This window comes from Camelus bactrianus, chromosome 4 (assembly GCF_048773025.1).
Source record: "Camelus bactrianus isolate YW-2024 breed Bactrian camel chromosome 4, ASM4877302v1, whole genome shotgun sequence".
Taxonomy (NCBI): Eukaryota; Metazoa; Chordata; class Mammalia; order Artiodactyla; family Camelidae; genus Camelus; species Camelus bactrianus.
This window is the reverse complement of record NC_133542.1, coordinates 64,957,947-64,976,667: the sequence shown is the minus strand read 5'-3', so window position 1 is coordinate 64,976,667 and position 18,721 is coordinate 64,957,947. Positions and strand designations below refer to the sequence as shown.

The following is an 18,721-nucleotide window of genomic DNA, read 5'->3' as shown; positions in this document are numbered from 1 at the left end:
CTCTCCATCCAGAAAAATAGGCATAACTTCTAGGGTCCTGTGAGCTCTGGGAGTGCAGAGTTGACTTGGGGATCATGGGAGAGCGTGTGTAAAAGCATTTTCCACCCTAGAATGGCAAGAAGGGCTCCTTCCTCTTCCTTCTTGAGAAACTTCGCTGATTTCCTCATTCTCAGGGTCCCAACCATTCCCAACCACAATCGATTTTAGAACATATTCTTATTCCAAAAAGAAGCCCAACACGTTAGCAGTCACTTCCTGTTTCCCCCACCCCTAGCTGTAGGCCCCCACCAGGCTTTTTTCTGTCTTTATAGATTTGCCTGTTCTGGATTTCAGGTACGTGGAATCATGTAGAAGGTGCTCTTTGGTGACTGGCTTCTTCCACTTAGCATAATGTTTTCAAGGTTGATTCACGCTGTAGCATGGATCGGTACTTCATTTTGTTTCATTGTCCATTGTATGGATATACCACATTTTATTTATCCATTCATTAGTTGGTGGACGTTTAGGGCAGTTTCTGCTTTTTGGATGTTAAGAATAATGCTGCCGTGAACATTCATGTACGCGTTTTTGTGCGTACGTATGTTTTTCTTTCCCCGGGGTATATATCTCGGAGTGGAATTGTTAGATCATATGGTAAGTCTGTTTAACATTTTGGGGAACTGCCAGCCTCTTTTCTAAAGTGGCTGCAACTAGTTTACAGAAGTTTTCACAGCAACATATGAGGGTTCCAGTTCCTCCACATCCTCGCCAACAGTTGTTATTACCTTTTTGATTATAACCATCCTAATGAATAGGAAGTGGGGGTATTTCACTGTGATTTGATTTGCATTTCTTTGATGACCAACTATTTGAGCATCTTATCATGTGCTTGTTGGCCATATGTGTATTTGTTTTTGAGAAATGTCTATCAGATCCTTTGTTCATCATTTAAATGGGTTATCTGTGTTTTTATTATTGAGTTGTAGTTTTTTTTAAAATGTATTTTCTATTCAAGTCCTTCTTCTCAGCTTTTAAACATGCTTAAAATTCCTCCACGTAAAAGGCATCCCCATTTGACCTCTTAGGTTGTTTGTATGTTAATTCCACAAATAGTTGTTGAGCACCTATTGTATACTAGCTCTTGTGCTGGAAGCTGTGGTTAGAGTATGAATAAGAAACGCAAAATGCATGAACCCTAGAGCTTACAGGCTGGTGCAGAAGGTAGACAAAGAACAAGTAATTCCATAGGCATTTCATTCTCATGGTAAGAATGTTTTCCCAGGAGAACCCTAGCGGGCAGTGAATATATAACAGGGAAATCGAGGCCCATTCTTCTGAGAAGGCCCATTGGATCTGAGTCTCAATGAAGGTATTGGGATTAGTGGGAAAGGTGAGGGTGAGCAGGAAAGAGTGTTCTAGGCAGAGGAGACAGCATGTGCCAGGGTCCTGAGGTGGAAGGAATGCAGCATTTTGAGGAATGATAGGAGGTCTGTGGCTGGAGAGTAGGGGGAGGCAGGAGAGGGGAGTCTCTCAGGCACCACGTGTGAGCTGAGGTAAAGACTTTGACCCTTGTTGTACGAGGACTGGGGAACAATTAAAATAGTTTTAAGCACGGGGAAGGTAGACTTGCCTGCTTGGTGCAATATGGCAAGTGGGTTAGAAAGGGCGAGAGTGAGTGTCGGGAGGCTGTCGCGGTGGCCTCGGTGAGAGCTCCCAGCATCAGGAGCTGGGCAGTGGCAGTGGAGGATGAGAGGAGTCAGAAGAATTCACAGACAGCTTGGGCGTTGGAATTAGGGGGGGCCTGGTGCGGGATGGAAGTGGGTGGTGCACCCAGAGGGCCATTTAAAGATGGTGCCCGGGCTGTTGGACAGGGGTGTGATTCACCAGGACAGAGACCGTCCCAGTCGTGTAGCTGTGGGGATGAGGACCCGGGGTGATGCCGTCAAAACACTGAGCTTTCACTTGACAGGACCTGCAGGCCATCAGAGATGGAGACGTGTGCCCCAGGCAGGTCAGGAGCTCTCATCCTGAGAAATAGCCATTGGACTAGTGACCCAGGAGCCCCCGAAAAATGTAGTAAAGGATGGTTCTGGTGGCCTAGTGGGGTGGAAGGCAGGTTGGCTTATATTGAGGAAAGGGTGGGAAGTGAGGAAATAGATAAGGAACAAGAAGGTGTTTCCCAGAAGATTGTGTTGGGAAGAGATCTGCTATATGGGAACATCTGGGGGCAGAGTCAGCGGGCCAGGGCCAGGAGGGTGTCTGGGAGGAAAATCCTGGCCCTTGTCAGTCGGAGGAAGGACCTGCCAAGACACGAGCTCTGTGGGCTGAGGGATAAACAGAGATGCCATCATCTGCACAACCTCTGTAAATCCTGTTTTACAAGGTTGGCGCGAGAACGTTGACTCCGAGACCTGAGGAAGGGTGTTCATTGTTCACGTGTGTGTGTTTTCAGAATGCTAAGAAGTCGCGCCTGCCCATCCTGATAAAACCATCCCAGTCGCTAGGAAGTGTGTGCCGGCTCCCCGCCTCCCAGGGGGTGGTGGCCCAGCTACAGGGCCAGATCCTGGAGCTGCAGGGGGAGCTGAAGGAGTCCAAAATTCGCAATAAGCAACTTCACCAAAAGTTAATTCTGGCTGAAGCAATGATGGAGGGGAGGCCAGCGCCAGACGAAGAGCCCCTGAAAGGTAAGCCCCGAGGAAAAGGTGTTCTCTGCGAGCTGGGTGACCCACCCACTAGGACGGGTGGAAATGTCACCTTCATTGTTCCGAATTACAATACGCTTGAGTATAAATTCCGAGAATTGCAGTGACTAATCTTGACTCTTGACAAACGCACAATGGAGGGAGCACAGAGGGAACATGCATGTGTTGTTTTCGTTGACTTCTGGAGGGCTAGCGGGGGCTTGTCCTGCTCCCAGGCCTTGTGAGGTCACTGGGCCCTTCGCTTGGGGCTGTCTGGGGCCCCCAGTCGTGCGTGGTGTGACTGAAGTCTGGACTTTTCTCAGGTCCTGGCTGTGGAAGCCCCAGTCCTCTCTGTGGGTTCTCTGGCTGTCCAGACCACACTTGTTTGGGTTCCTCAGGGCTAATTCCAAACCCTACTGACCACTGGCTTCCTCTGGAAGTGACCTGCCACCCTGTTCACTCTGAATCAGCTGTCTCTGCTCTCCTGGGAGCTCCCAGATAGAGAGCCCTTGGGTTAGACCCCTGAGCTTGGGGGGAGCGCCTCCATGGTGTCCCCTAGTCCGAGACAGTGGTGCTTAGAGGTTCTACCCCTTTGAGAGTCGGAAGAAAGCTGGGCACCCTCTCCCAGAACCACGCAGGTAAGCACGTGTGTAGCACTGAGCGCCATCTCCAGAGGGTTCCCGAATCCACAGAAGAGCTTATGTTGACTCTTCCTTTTCAACTCCTGCTGTAAGCAGATGACAGCAACCCACAATAACAAGAACAGCAGTGATCTTTTATGTATTTATTCAGAAAGTGTGTGTCTGTCATCCTGTGGGCCAGGCGCTGAGGAGAGAGTGAACAAAAGAGGTGAGGTCTGTGTCCCGCTCACATTCCTGCCGGGGGAGGGAGGCAGTAAGATGATGGGCACGATCAGTGCTGTGCAGGAGGATGAAGCAGGTGAAGGGCCTGGGAAACGTGGTACAGAGCAGGGTTTGCTACAGCACGTGGACTCTTAGCGCCTCCCTGGTGAGGCCACATTCGAGGGGAACCTGGGAGGAAGTGAGTGGACTAGTTATTTTGGGAGGTGCGTGCCTGGCAGAAGGAGCAAGGACAAAGGCCTGTGAACTTGAGAAGTTGGGTGGATAGAAAGGAGGCCAATTATGTGGCTGGAGTGGAGGGAGGAAGGAGAGGGTAAGGGGTCAGGGAGGTGGCGGGCCCACTAGGCCCTCCCAGACCAGTCTAGGGCTTCTCCTCTAGGTAAGGTTGGAAAAGGCTGGAGGGTTTTGAGCAGCGGAGTCTGAGTTAGGCATTAAAGCCAGGATTGGCAGACTGTGTCCTGTGGACCAAGCTCGCTGTGGGTTTTGTGAACTTTCACGGGGGCACGGCTACACACGTTCATTTGCATATTGTCTGTGCTGGCTTTTGCGCTGTGATGGGAGAGTTGAGGAGCTGTGATAGTGACCCTGTGGCTCGAAGAGTCTCAAATATTCATTATTAGGCTGACCTCTGCTTTAAAGGCTAAGAACGACTGGAAGGATGTCATACCTGAGATGGAAAGACTGACGAGAGCCAGGCGTAGGGGGACATGAGGTGTCTGGTTTGGGACTCCTTTGAGATTCCTGCTGCCCGTCGCTGTGGGGACGTCAGCTAGGCTTTTGGAGATGGATGAGCCTGGAGTCAAGGGGAGAGGCCTGGGCTAGAGCTGGGAACTTTGGAGATGTCAAGACGTTGCTGGTATTGAAGCTTCGAGGCTTGGAGACATAGGGAGCAGGTCAGGAACCGACACGTGGGCTCTCTAGTAAGTGGAGGCTGGACTGAGAAGACGCAGCCAGTGAGGGAGGAAGGGAGCCGGGAGAGCATGGCTTCCAGAAGCTGAGTGACGAACAGATCGGCTGTGTCGAGCACTGCTAGTGAGGCAGTAAGACAGGGAGTGGGGGTTGCAGGGAGGAAACATCCCCTCCTGGGGAGGCTGCCGGAGAAGCCGCATTTGCAAGGGCGGGCTTGAGACCGAGGTGGGAGGTTGCACCCAAGTCGGGGGTTTTCAGGGTGGTTCAGAGATGGGAGGTGACTGGGAGCCTTGGACTGCTGGTGGCAGTAAAATAAAATAAGGTGAGCGCCCGCTACGTGTTGAACCCCACTGTCCACTTTAAATACGTGATCTAATTGAATCCCCGTAACAGTCCTTTGAGGCAGGCGCACGGTTATTCCCGTTTTAACGCTGAGGCAGCACTTTCAGAGAGCGACTTGGCTGTGGCCATGCTGTTGCTGACGTCCCGACCTTGACTGGAACCAGCCTGCCTGATTTCAAAGCCTTTACGTTTCCCCTTACTTGACTGTTTCCTACGCCCTGGGATAGGATACCCTGCATGTGGATTGTATGCGGATCTGCAGCCGGGGGTATTTTCCATTTGGTTTTAGGTTCTCTCTGGGGTCTATCAGTTGCGGTTTTCAGATAAGTCGGCCTTTGGTAGGGCTGCCCTCCCCATCCCCCTTCCTTTCCCAGCATCCTTCATCCACCCCGCTCTTCACGCCGTCGGTGAGTACCCCCAGCACCTGCTGTGCTCCTGGCCTCACGCACAGGGCGTAGGGGAGAGAGCAAGGATGGAGGTGCTGCCTCTGCCTTCTCAGGCTCCCTGTCTAGCGGGACGGGGCAGATAACTAAGCCCATCAGTGCGGTGGGCACGGGGTTGCTTCAGAGCCGAGAGATGCGGTGGCAGAGGGGACGCAGCCACACGGAGGCCCTGGCACCTTGCCCAGGGCTTGCCATTTGCACTTAACACTGATCTGATTTCTTGCTGAGACCCTGGGGTGCCTCAACGAGGTGCTGCTTCTGCAGCGGTCTGGAAGGCCCCGCGGGCCTCCCTTCTTGGGAACAGTGGGCACGAGTCTACAGAACTCATTTTCTCCCTCGTAGTTTTTGGAGAGCCTAGACTTCAACCATTTCAGACAAGCTGCAGTATATTTACGCTTTTTATGTCCTGTTATGGCAGCTCGATAGATTAATTTTATCTTATAAATTGCATTTTGCCTCCCCAGTGTTTTTATTTTCCCTGTTGTATCTTTGTGTTCTTCTTAGTTGCTTGGCTAAGTTTCAAGTCCGTGGTTTTATTTATTTGTCTTTCTCTGTGTGGCTGCCTGCAGCCCAGCCTCTCGTGGGAGCAGCCTACCAGGACGGCCCCAGGGAGCAGGAAGGAATGGAAGCCACACCCTGTGTCTGGAGAGACCTGGAAAAGGACAGCGATCAGCACGCCAGCTGCGACACAGGTCAGAACTCACCCCGCTCTGTGTACCGAAGAGCTACTGTGTGCCGGGTGCCACTGGGCTGTTTTATATAAAAATTATTACTAAGTCCTGTGACAGCCACCTGAGGGCATCATGGTTGTTCCCATTTAACACCGGGAAGGCTGAGGTTTTTAAAATGAATTGATCCAGGGTCACCCAGCTGATAATTAGGTGGACGAGGCAAGGACATTAGGGTTTCTGTCTGAGCTTACAGTCCATTTGTCTGACACTTTTCCGCCAGCGCAGTGCCTGCCCCCGGGGGTCTCGCCGTCAGCTGGTCATCAGTTCTGCTTGGTGCTGGCTGTTGTTAGGTGTCAGCTGCCCAGGGAGGGGGGTGGGTGGGGAGGAGCGAGCCTGGGGGTCAGGTGGATCAGTGGGAAAGGAGCAGAGATGTGAGCAAGGCCCCAGGCAAGCTGGGTTCCTTCTTAGAATTATGAAGTGTCACAAGCATTCAGGTAAGCGCAGAGGATAATACAACAATATTCATGATTCTGTTCAAGCATGAACGAATGCTTGCATTTTTTTCCTTTTACCTTAGATTTATTTTCCCCCTTCATTAAAAAAAAAAGAAAGAATTACCATTAATGTGGCCCTAATTCACTCTGTCAGAAATCATTGTCTTTAGGACCCTAAATTTGTCCTGGGGCGACCATTGAGAACGCCAGTCTCTGGGGAAATACTGAGTTATGGGCCCTGTCCCAGTGGCATAGGCTTCCCCAGGGCCAGCGGTCAGCGCACTGAGGACACGGTCACAGGCTTCCGCCCTGGGTCCCGGGCTTTGAGGAGGAGGCCCCCTCCCAGGTGGTAAAGCACTCAGAAGCCCCAGAGCTGCGTTGTTTCCTGTGATGTAAGTAGATGGTCCTGGGGACATCTTTTGATCTCTTGCTTCTAGTTAGTTGGTTACTAAAGGCTTCTTGACCGATCGGCAGTTTCCCTTTTCCTCTCAAATCCCCATCGTTAGTGAATTTCTTTCCTTTGTTCTTAATGTGCTTCTAGAACTTTGCACATGCTGTTGCCTCTGCCTGAATTTCCTCCCTTTTGTTGTTGCCTAGCTGATGCCTCATCCTTTGCTCTCTGCTTAAATGTCCCTTTCCAGGGAAGGCCCTCCTGAGTCCCTGGTCGCTGAGACATCCCATTATTCCGCCGTCTTCCGGTTTTGCAGTGACTTGCGCGGTGACTGCCCCCGGCAAGGCTGGGTACCACGTGTGATGGCTTTGCTGCTGCTGCTTCAGCAGCTCCTTGAGAAACGAGTGAAGGGGCTTCCACAGACGTATTATCCTTCACACTGAGGGTGCAGGAATGTCTCCCCTTGCTCGTGCCCCCCTGACACGGGAGACCCATTTGCAGGAGGGATACGTCAGGAGGCAGGATTCATGGTGGAGGCGGGCTGCCAGGCTTTGACTGGGGGCTCTGCTCTGAACCGTGGGCAAGTGCTTAGCTCTTAGCCTCTCAGTTTCCTCTTCTGTAAAATGGGGACACTAGTGACGCCTGACAGGGTTGTTGTGAAGATTAAATGGACGGCACAGATGAGGGGCTGGGTGCCTAGGCCAGGTCCCAGCACATAAGTTAGTTATGTGTCCCGACCCCTTGCTAAACCTGCAGACTTGCAGCATACACTACGGTTTATAATCCTCCATGTCCCACATCCGCTCTGCAGTTTTTTAAATGAAAAAAAAAAAAGCTCTCTTTTGGACCTTTATCAAGGGCTGTGGAGCAGAGAATGCAAAGCTGTGTGGCTGTGCGGGTGCTGAGCTGTGAGACTTGCTACCTGCTGGCCTCAGAGCCTAGAAATCGGGTCCTTACCTCTGCCAAGTCACAGGTCGCTGTAGATTAAGGGCATGTCTGAAGTCAGAATTATGAGTGCCAAGTGTCTGAATGTGTCGTGAGGAGCAGAGCTGGAAGTGGAGGGCGAGGGCTCAGTGTGGATATGAGGACGCACACCTGCCCAGCCATAGTGAGGACGTGTGTGCAAACATCCAAGCTGGCCACAGGCCATAATGCAGCAGGACAGTTGTATGGGTCTTGCCTGTGTCATTGCCTCATGATTTCCTAACGAAAGTCATCAGAACTGATCTTTATTCCCATGAGTGGACACTGCTTCTTGCCGTGGAACTCCATCATGAAGTTGTCGTAGCAAAGATATTTCATTGTTGTGGAAGGTGAGTCACTGGGAAAAAGCTGTGTTGAGATTCCTCCCCCATCCCTCTGACCCTCATTCAGCCCGCAGTGCTCACTGAGGACCTTCTCTGAGGGCCCCCAGCCCCATGCCAGACCCTGGAGAAACAGATGAATGACATGGTCTCCACCCTGAAGGACCTCAGAGATGAGGGATTTGCACAAAGTTTGTACAGTAAAAATGCTCTGTTAGGAATCCTTTCTTGAGATCATCGACTGTCTAGAATAAAAAGGTTTATTTTATGGTATTTGCATCGTGAGTGGAGAGACGAGAATGGGCTTCAAGCCACGAGGAGCACCTGCAGAACCCGGAAGCTGGGATGTCCAGCCTGACAAGGATTTGCGCTTGCTTTTCCTTCGGAGGGGGCTCCTCGGTCATCTCATCCAACCTGCGCTGCTGCCTTTCCAGCATCTCCCCGAGTCCACAAGCCTTTGCTCACCTGCCTCCCGAGAAAGGAATCCTCTTCCATCTTTAAAGATTTCAGGGAAGCAAAGGATACACATTCGTATGAGTTGGTTTCCTTCACTACTGTGTGCCAGACACTCTTAGCCTTCTTGCAGATATGGTCCCATTTGATCCTAAAAGCAAAAACAGAAGACTTCACAGTAAATGATATTCTATCCATTTTGCAGATGAAGTTACCAAGGCTCAGAGAGGCTAAGCCACTTGCCTTAGGTCACACAGCTAGTAGGGAGCAGAAACAGAGTTTAAAACCATTGGATTTCAAAGATGGGTTTTCTGCTATGTTCTGCTGCCTCTTAAGTATTCCCACAGCTCCTTGTATTGAGCTGGGCTTTCCCTGGACAGCAGGCAGGCTGGTATGTGGTGAAGGACAGACGCTCTCGACTCAGGCCTGGACTTGTTGCCTCACAACAAGCACAACAGACGTCTCTTTAGGGAAACTGAGGCTCTGGGACAGTGAGTTACTTGCCTACGTCTGCCCAGCCAGCAGGTAGCAAAACTGAGTGTGAGGCCTCTTCTCTTTGGCTTCAAAGCTATATGCTCTTTCTGCCACGCCAATCCACCTCCCAGAGGAGTTTGGCTGCATACCTGGGGGTTTAAACTAGCGGTAAGGAAATGTTTCCTGGCGGGGTTGTGAGTCAGCAAAACAGCCCACTACAGGGAGCATCGTGGCATCTCCTAGAAACTCATGGAAATGAGATGACTCTTGTCTGCTGTGGATTTTAGAATCACTGGTCTTTAATGTTACTTCATTCACTCCCCAGTATTGGTCAGCCCTTCCTTCATGGCTGATCTGGGCTAGGTGCTGTACTGGGCGCTGAGATGTGAAGATGAAAGGCCGGTCCCTGCTGGGAAGGAACGTGCAGTCCAGCAAAGGAGAGAGGGATTCCAATAACAAAATGCTGTGTAAATAAACGAATGCGCCAAATGTCAATACTGTGCCAGCTCCCAGCGCCTGGCATGTTTGTCCCAGGGGTTATGTACAAGGTGCTGGGGAAGCCCAGAGAGGGTGACTGTTTTGTGTAGCTTGAATTTGAGCTCACAGAGGAAGGAAAATTAGATCTGGGTGTTGAAGGATGAATAGGAGTTCACTGAGGAGAAGTCAAGTCGGGGGCCAGGCATATTCCAGGCAGGGGGAACAGTGCATGCAGAAGCAGAAGCATGAACAGCCTGGTGTGTTCAGGGATGGTTGATTTACTGGGGAATCTGTGTGGGTGGTGCCAAGGGATGTTCTGAAAAGCTTGCCTGGAACTAGATTATGGAGGGTCTCAGATGCTGTGGGAGGGAGTTTGGATTTAGTCCTCAAGATAGTGGGGATACTGATGAGTTTCAGGTGGGGGTTGGTGGTTATCATGGTTGAACAGTTGCTCTGAGGAGGAGGACAGCTTGAGAGGTAAGAGGGGCTGGTTAGGAGGCTTTTGCAGTGATCTCTGCTTGGCGGTGGCTGTGAGGAAGGACAGAGGGGGTGGATTTCAGCCACAGAGATACTGACAAAAATGTATTTTGATTTTCAGACTCCGAAATTTACCAGCCTGACGACCTTGCCATTTTACCAATGTGCGAAGAGAATCTTTCTGAAGATTTTCCAGGCCCCACGTCAGTAGCTACATGCTTGAGTTCTAAGAGTCAGTTTTCCACTAACGTCAGTGTGATTGGGACCGATCCCTTGGAGAACATGGATGCCTCAAATGATAAAGAAAACTTAAGACGGAAGATCTGTGACTTGGAAACTGAGCTTGAGGGCTACCGGAATTTCATATTGCAGCTTCAAAAGCACTCCCAGTTCAGCGAGGCTGTTATCACAGTTTTGTGTGGGACAGAAGGGGCCCAGGATGGCTTGAACAAGGACAGGGGTACCAGTGACGAAGAAGAAAGGACCTTTTCAAGTTTGCACCAAGTACGCTATGTGAAACACATGAAAATCCTCCATCCGCTGGCCCCAGAGGTGATGGACAGCAAGACCCTGGAGAGTCTCAGACAGCGGCTAGTGGACCAGGAGTGTGAGCTGCAGAGGGAGCAGAATCTGAACATGGAACTCTTCAGTGAAATCCATAACCTGCAGAATAAGTTCAGAGATCTCTCACCCTCAAGGTACATCCCAGCTCTGCCTTCTCCCACTGCTTAAGCCTGCAGTTCCCCCGAGTTGCCAGTAGGTCGGCGCCCATGAGCTAAAAGGGAATGCAGCTTCACCATGGGGTCAGGTGTGTACTGGCCGAGGCTTGATGGCGTGGTTAAGGCAGCGGGCCCTGCAGAGAGGTGACAGGTGAGGCCACCATGAACAGTGGCTGCACACATACCAGTCTTGGGTCTTCTGAAATTGGCCAAGTAGGTTTTGCCCTTCTCAAGTTGGGGACTCAGGGTAAAGGTTTTATACCAGTCACTTGGTGAGTTATAATATGGCTGCCAAATGGCAGTGTTTACTCCTGACCCTGTTATTGGCTTTTACTGTGCTGCAGGGGAGCTGAAACTGATGTCCTAGTCAGGGTGGGAGGAAATAAATATTTCCCATATCTTTACCCTGTAAGGTCATCTTAGAGAAATAAGTGTGTGTTGAAAGAGAAGAATTCTTAGGTCACGAAGACATGTTTTATGGGCATAGGTGCATACAGTTTGGCCTCGTGAGATGTGACAGACGTGGGATCATTTGTAAACTTGACCTTCGTTCGTCACTGATTTGAGACAGGCACACTGTTCTCAACTGTCAGGAGCCAAAGTGCGTTTTTTTAAGACCCTGCAGACAGTGTGATTGAAGGCAGCGTGTATTTACGGGAAGGCAGTTGTGTCAGACCCGCGGTTAGGCACTTTTCTTACTTAATCCTCACAGTCACCCGAGAAGGAGGTGTTCTTGAACTTGCGTTTGTAGATGAGGAAATGGAGCCTCAGAGCGGCTGCCGTGACTGAGAAGGTGGCCCGGGAGGACTGGCAGAGCCGGCTGGTCCGGCCCACGTTATCCCGCACTGATACTGATGCTCCGGCCCCTTCCCATCCGTGAACCGGGCCCGCCTGCAGGGCTACTGTCACAGGATCTCTCTGTGTTACTTGGGGTCGAAGGTGGTCACCAGCCCCACACACTGTCATCATTTCAGGGGACATGTTTGTCCCAGGGGTTGTGTACTAAAGGGTGAACTGCAGGGTCAGGGTCTCTGCCAAGCCACTCTGCCGGCCTCCCGCGGCCACAGGTGGTAAGGAAAACAGAGCCATGCTTGCCTGAACTTGGGTTTTTCTCAGTCCCTACTAATACTGTGGGCTCACAAAGGAAAAGATGGGTGTGGTGTCAGGAGGTGGCATGGTATAAATAGAGTTGGGTTTTGAAGGCAGAGCTGTGTTTGAGTCAGCAAACTTCATCACTGAACCAACTTTGCCATCTCCAAGAGTCAGTTTTCTCTTCCATAAACAGGGATGTTCATACCTTTGCTGGGAGACGGAGAGGAAAAGATAACTTATAAAAAACACCTAATTCGGTGGCTGGTGGCTCCTAGACGCTCGGTAAATGGTACTTAGGATTATGATGATTCTCTGACCTTTCGGCTGAGAGGAGAGAGTCCTGCTTCTGGTTTCCTGCCTTTGAGTCTCTTTTTTGTTCTTCATGGGGATTTGTGGTGGATCCCCTGACCCTCTAAGCACTCGCTGCTACAGTTCGGAATAGTGTTTTTGAAGAATGTACGGAAACTAATTGTTCTCCTGAGTCCTCGCCAATCTGTACTTTAATTGGGGGCTTCCTAAGGTTAAAAATATTGCAGAAGAACCTTTGTGCCAGCATTTGTTGGCTGTTTTGAAATCGAAGCAGGGGTGACCTTGTACAGTTCCAATTTTTCTAAAAGTAGATGTACTTGTACAGCTGCGGGCCCTTCAAGAGTTGTGCACTGTCATTTTTCCAATTAGTGTTTAGGTCACAAAAATTCAATTCTAAAATGGTCCAAGAATTTTCTCTCCCCCCTTTTATCAGATACGATTCGTTAGTTCAGGCCCAGGCCAGGGAGCTCTCCCTTCAGCGACAGCAGATTAAGGACAGCCACGGCATCTGTGTCGTTTACCGTCAACACATGAACACCATGATTCGGGCGTTCGAGGAGCTGCTGCAGGCCAGCGACGTGGATCACTGCGTGGCCGAGGGTTTCCAGGAGCAGCTGAATCAGTGTGCCGAGCTGCTCGAGCAGTTGGAGAAGCTGTTTCTCAAGGGTAAGCGGACGAGGGGCTGCAAGTCCTAAGACATGTCAGGAATTGATCCAGGACTCCCTGGAGGGGCCCGGGAGGAACCGACTCCTTGGCTTTGCCTACCTTCCGCCCCTCTGCTCTGACGAGGGGATGGCAGAGCCACACGGGCAGCTGCTTCCTTCCGGTGACTGCGTCCACGTGGTCGGTGGTCTGCATTGTCCCAAACCTGGGGTCCAGTGGAGATGCCCCAGGGACCAGGTGGATGAGACACACAGGTGAAGCCAGCCAGGAGGTGCGGCCCCTCAGCACCACTACGTGGTCGCTGGGTCCTCTCAATTTTCAAGAGAAGAGGGAAACCAGGGTTTTGGGGGTGAAAATGTTGGTTCATGGGTTTTAAATGTTGGCAACAGTGAACAAAACATGCAAACAAAAATCCCAGACTTTGGTTAAAAAATGTATTCAAGGGTCAGAGGTGATCAGAGGAAGGATGAAAGAAAACCTTTGGTAAACATTTGCCCTTATGTGCTACATACTTAAAAGATGTGATTGCATTACAATTAAAAATATAATTTGCAATATTTTGAGATGACAACAGAGTTCCCTTGCACCCTTCATCCACCTTCATCCGTTTTGCCACATTTGCTTTGTCCTTGTCCCTCTCTCGATAGATAGATAGATAGATAGATAGATAGATAGATAGATAGATAGATAGATACACTTACACACACATTGTTAGTCATCTTTCCTAACCCTTTGACGGGGGATGTGGTTGGTCCCTCCCTCTTGGGGAAATCCCTTCCTGCCTCGGCTTCTAAGAGGACATCACTCAGAGTCCGTTCTCCCGCCCACCCCACTGGCTGCCCCTTTGAAGCCCTCCCTTCGGCTCATGACATCCCAAATCTGAGCAGTTTGAGGCACCTTGCTGCTGCCACAGCTCCAGCCTTCACATCTCAGATGGTCACAGGCCTTTCCTCCTCGGCCTCCGCGCTTCCACCCTGTCCCACAGCGGTCTGTTTCCACTGTGGCCAGCGTGATCTTTACAGAATGTGCCAGGTCATAACCTTTCTCTGCTCAAAATCAAAGGCTTTCCTCTGTGAGCCGTAAGGGTCAAGTTAAATCACGGGCGTGAGGCCTTGGCACAGTACTCCGCGCATCGCCCTGAAGTTCTGAGCGCTGACTCGTTATCCGTATGTTGTGAGCCGGGGGCTTCATCCTCAGGGCAACTTATTTCACATGAGGAACTTGACCTTCACAGAGCAAGGTCAGTTGCTCAAAGTCACAATGACTTGGAACCAGGACTTGACCTCAGTTTTTGTGTCTTCAGACCTACACACAGGTGGTTCACGAGGGTCCACGTGCATTCAGTGTGATGCCAGGATAAAGCGTGGGGTAGTTTGGCCCGCTGGGCCCAGGGAAGCTCTTTTTTTAAAAGGGCCCAGCAGCTTAGGTGCGGTGCAGACTGATTTTCCTAGCACCGGTTTCCAGAACCTCTGAAGGCCGGGACACAGGAGCGCTGGACTTTTTCCAGCTTTATGAAATCCACTTTCTTCTGGCTAAGGTTTCCCAAAGAAGCTCGTTTTCATTTTACTATTGGAGGAATAAGTGAGCCCTTGGGGTAGAGCTGTGTCTTCCCGGCCTGAGGCATCTCCCATTCATCTCTTTTCTTCCGAGAGGCTCTCAGCCTCCAGGTGGGAGGCTGAAAGGGGCTGCTTCTGGCACCAGGTGCCCTCCCTTCTTCATCTACTACACAACCCCCCAGCCTTATTTATTTTTTAGTTGTTTACCTCAACAAGCCCAAAGAGATCTCACTTCTTGTTTCCTTTGGGTTCTAGAAGCAGAAGCGTTTTGGGCTTAGCAGACAACACAAACACAGAACTTAATTTTCTTCTACAAAAGGGCATAAGTCTGAAGAACCTCACTAGAGAAGCTCTTTTTTCCTTAGAGAATAAAATATAGCAGAGGTGGGTCTTTCTGGGATGCCGTCTCTTGAATTACAGCCTGGCTCTCGCATTATGAAATGAGCTTATTATAACGTAGTTTTGTATTTGAGGTAGTTGCATAGCGTGAGTTCTTTAAAAATTTAAATACAGCTTTTTTTTTTATGAATACAAAGCAGCACACGTTTATTGTGGAATAACAAGATAAGCGAATACTCCTGTCATTGCATCATTTATACAGCAAAACGTGAACACCCTGGAGTTTATACTTTCCAGCCCCTTTTTGTATGTATGTGTATTCTTGGTGGAAGTAGGGTAATATGCAACCTCTCCCTTTGTTCAATTATAGGTAATAAATGTTCATCTACATTGCAGGTTTCAGTGGCCGCAGAGCATTCTTTTGTGTGAATGTGCTATAAGTTATTTAGTCATTTTCCATTAGATGGACATTTAAGTTGTTTCCAGTTTGGAGCTATTATAAAGAACACCAAATTGGAATCTTTGTGCATATCCTTGTGATCTCTTCAGTGACATTTAATTGATAGAACCCAAGAAATAGGATGAGCGTGTGGTGTCTTTATGCTTGTGAGCATTAGAGCCGGGATTCTTGCCTAGCTCCATAGGCAAGGGATTTCACTAGGGGTCTGGGACCCTGCAAGGTGTTGTGAGTGTGGGCATTTTTCTGGAGTGAGGGTCTGTAACTCTGTGATTGTCAAAGCAGGTTGAGACCCCAAGTGGAGCAAGGACTGATGTTGGCGCCCCAGGCGTTCCACCATATCCTGGTCCATGGTACCTCCCGAGACCAGTAGCATACAATCAGGAGGGCAGTGTTCTGCTTCAGGTATTTTTGAGTAGATATTGAGGAAGAAGGTTGTGAGATAGTCCCCGTCCTCAGGGAGCTCACCACGTGTGTCAGGGTTTAGCCACGTGAATAGAGATGCTGCTGGGATCCTTTCCCTCGCAGCTCCTTTGCCTCCAGGGATGAAGGGGAAGCATCTGGTTTTTTTCAGGGATTCCACAGTCCGCCTTTCCCTGCCTTCTAACCTCTGAAGAATAGTGATGACGACGATGATGAAGGAGAAATGATGAGGAAGGCTGGTCTTCATTGAATGCTTACTGTGTCAGGCATTGTTCTCAGCCTATGAGGAGGTACCATTTAATATCTTCATTTAATAATGAGGAACAGAGAGGTTAACTTACTTGTTCAAGGTCACACAGGAAGTGGCTGAGTCTGGATTTGAGCCGAGGCAGCTTGATTCCACAGCCTAACTTCCTGACCCCCATGATGCTGTGCCCTGTACACTCCTGTCAGATTGGGTGTCCTGATTGAAGGTTTCCGTGGGCCTGGCCTCGGGTTTCCCCACTTCTGGGACCCTGTTCTAGAAGGCTCCCTCTCCACTTCTAGACATTCTGCCCATCCTCCAGGAAGCTTCCAAGAAAAAGCAAACCCGTTCGTTTTCTTTATTTCCGGGCTGTTTGTGGCTTGCATGTGGCGTCACATCTGGCCCTGTGGTGGAGGCCACGTGCTGGGGTGGACAGAACAGAACCTTTGGAGCCAGATAGACGAGTTCAGATCCCCGCTTTGCAGTGAAGGGTCAGATTTCCTCTGTGAGGTCGTAGTACCTGTCCAGCAGCATTGTCGGTGAGGATTAAATGAGGTTATTTAAAGCGCCTGGTGTCCCTCCTGGCCAGTAGTGGGAGCTCGGGAGGTGACAACAGAGATTTCTTGTGGGCGTATTTTACTTCTTCAGAGCAGAAGCTCCTGGAAGGTGGGGGCCTTGTCCTGGCCCCCCAGCCCAGGCAGAGTGAGCCGTGTGGTGCCCAGTGATGCTGTGAGGACAGTACTGAGAGTTTGTGTGGTGTGGACCGTATCCTGGGTGCTCTTGGATGGAACGTCCTCTGACCCTGTCTGGCACGCAGAGTTGAGCTTGGAGGGAGGCGCCTGTGAACTCTGAAGGGGAGGTTGCCCGGAGGAAGGGACATCGGGGCTCAGGCTTCCATGTTGGAAGGACCCGTAGTCGGGGGGAGGGTCCTGTAGGAGTGGTGATGGGGCGGGCAAGCCGTGGCTGGCTTAGTGAAGCAGGCTGTCTGATCGAAGGGAAGACTTTCTCTCAAGTCTGCCTGGAATCTGCACTCCACACAGCCCCTTGGCTCCCTCCAACCTTTCTAAAGCAGTCCTTTCCTGCCTCAGAGATCTAGGTCAGCTGTCACATCGCGAGAACTCCCTGATGGTCCAGGCTGGATCCTGCTTGTTTCCTCCGTGTGTCCTCCCACCGTGTCCTGGCTGCTGCTCGTCACAGCGCTGTCCTGTGACTGTCTTTTGGACCCGCCATCTCCCCACTCAGCTGTGACCTCATTGAGGGCGGGTCCCTCATTCATTCTGTGTCCTCAGGGTCGGCACAGGCACCTGGGAGGAGGACGGTAGATATTTACTGCGAATTACCAGTGAGACGGAGCGGAAGAAACGCGTGGGTCATGGGGAAGATGCCAGGCTCTGCTCTGTGAACTTAATTTTGTACAACTGATGGGTTTTGAGCTAGGGAGTACTGTTTCAAAAGAGGCTTCTTATGTGGCGGCCGCGTACAGATGGGCCAGTGCAGAGGAGACTGAAGATGGGTCCACCAGTTACAAGTGTGTCCTGTGTCATGACTCATGTCCTGTGTCATGTCCTGTGTCATGTCTCTCTCTGACTTGTTCGGATCTGTGCTGGATGCCTATGACAGATGCTGGCTTATTTGAAAAGATGAAGGCCTTTCCCAGCCCCGCTCTGCCCCATATTCCATGGCTTTTTAGGTGTGGTGGTGAGATTTGCCTGAGAGATGGGAGCAGTGTGTCCTCGACGTGCTTCCTAAGCTTTTGGAGTAGCCTGACAGACGGTCCCCGTCACCTGTGTGAAGGCAGTTTCCACCAAGAGATTGCGTGCATCAGTTGCACCGAGCTCCCTGTTGACCCACAGTAACAGTGTGTCGCCCGGTTTTAAAGAACTCCCTGCTGCACAGGAAATGAGTGGAATGCAACTGCTGAGTCATTACAAGCGCCCCAGAGGACCTCTGATTCGAAGAAGGGGAACCCAAGGTGGCCGGTGGCATCAGGGTCATGGATTCCTTCTGTGGTCATGGAATTTGCTAGGAATCGAGTCTTTTGATGGTTCTAAGATGAGTTTATGCTTAGGTGACCCAGCATGCTTGAAACAAGCCTGCCCTGGACCACGTGTCCCCGGCCCTGTGACGTTCCTGGGGCACACGTGTGTCCAGAGAACCCTGGTAAATGCATCGTTGCTTGCCTGGCTGGTGCATGTGGAACCTGAGCTCTTTGGAAGGCTCGGCCGGGGCAGGCAGCCCATCCTCCAGGTCGAAAGGGCCCAAATCGTATCATGGACTGAATGTTGGCAGGCAGACCTGTGCAGGTGCGAGAAGGAAGATGCCGACTGAGCTCTTTTGAGGTACAGTTGTCCCTGCCCGTCCGTGGTGGCCTTGTAGCTGGGACTTCCGGTCAAGGTCTTGGCATCTGACCAATCAGGTGTATCAGATGCAGATTCCCCCTTGAGGAGGGACACGCAGGACCAAGAGGTGGAGCCCTGGAGAGCATCCCCTGAGGCGGAGGCCTGTCAACCTCTCCCTGCCTCTCCGGGAGCCAATATATCACGCCAGTTTGGGTCCGGAGGACCCGAGGGGATGGAGACGTAGATCTGTGGGTGGGCTAGCTGTGAGAGTATCTCCATCTCCCTCGCTTAACTGAGCGTACAGTAAAGTAGGTGAGGGGTGAACTGGGCAGAGTGAGAGAACGGAAGCGTCAGGCCTCCCGGACTTCCGCATCTTTGCCCTAAAATGGAGGTCCCGACGCTGTGCCCGCAGGGTAGCGTTGTTGTGAGGCCTGAAGGAGACAGTGGCTGTGAAGGGGCCGGCCTCGGGGCCTGGCACCTGGTGCTCAGGGCTGCCCAACTCGGTCCCAGTGACTGTCCAGCGCTCGGCACACTGACTGACTCCCGGCGCCCAGTGGCCGGCCTGCTGGGTGGGGCGGGGGCCGTGACGGCCACCCAGCCGGCCTTGGGAGTCTGTAGGTGGCAA

The 18,721-nt window shown here is 51.1% G+C and overlaps 1 protein-coding gene across 5 annotated transcripts in view; it reads left to right on the top strand.

Annotated features, from left to right (window-relative positions):
* The window catches only part of CDK5RAP2 (CDK5 regulatory subunit associated protein 2), a 167,473-nt gene that overhangs the window by 114,443 nt on the left and 34,309 nt on the right, over nt 1-18,721 (top strand). For all 5 annotated transcript variants that reach the window (XM_045513130.2, XM_010950351.3, XM_010950349.3 and 2 more), the window contains exons 22-25: nt 2,432-2,663; nt 5,784-5,906; nt 10,077-10,653; nt 12,509-12,741. In XM_045513130.2, coding sequence (XP_045369086.2) covers nt 2,432-2,663; nt 5,784-5,906; nt 10,077-10,653; nt 12,509-12,741 — 1,165 coding nt within the window. The remainder of the gene's footprint in view (nt 1-2,431; nt 2,664-5,783; nt 5,907-10,076; nt 10,654-12,508; nt 12,742-18,721) is intronic.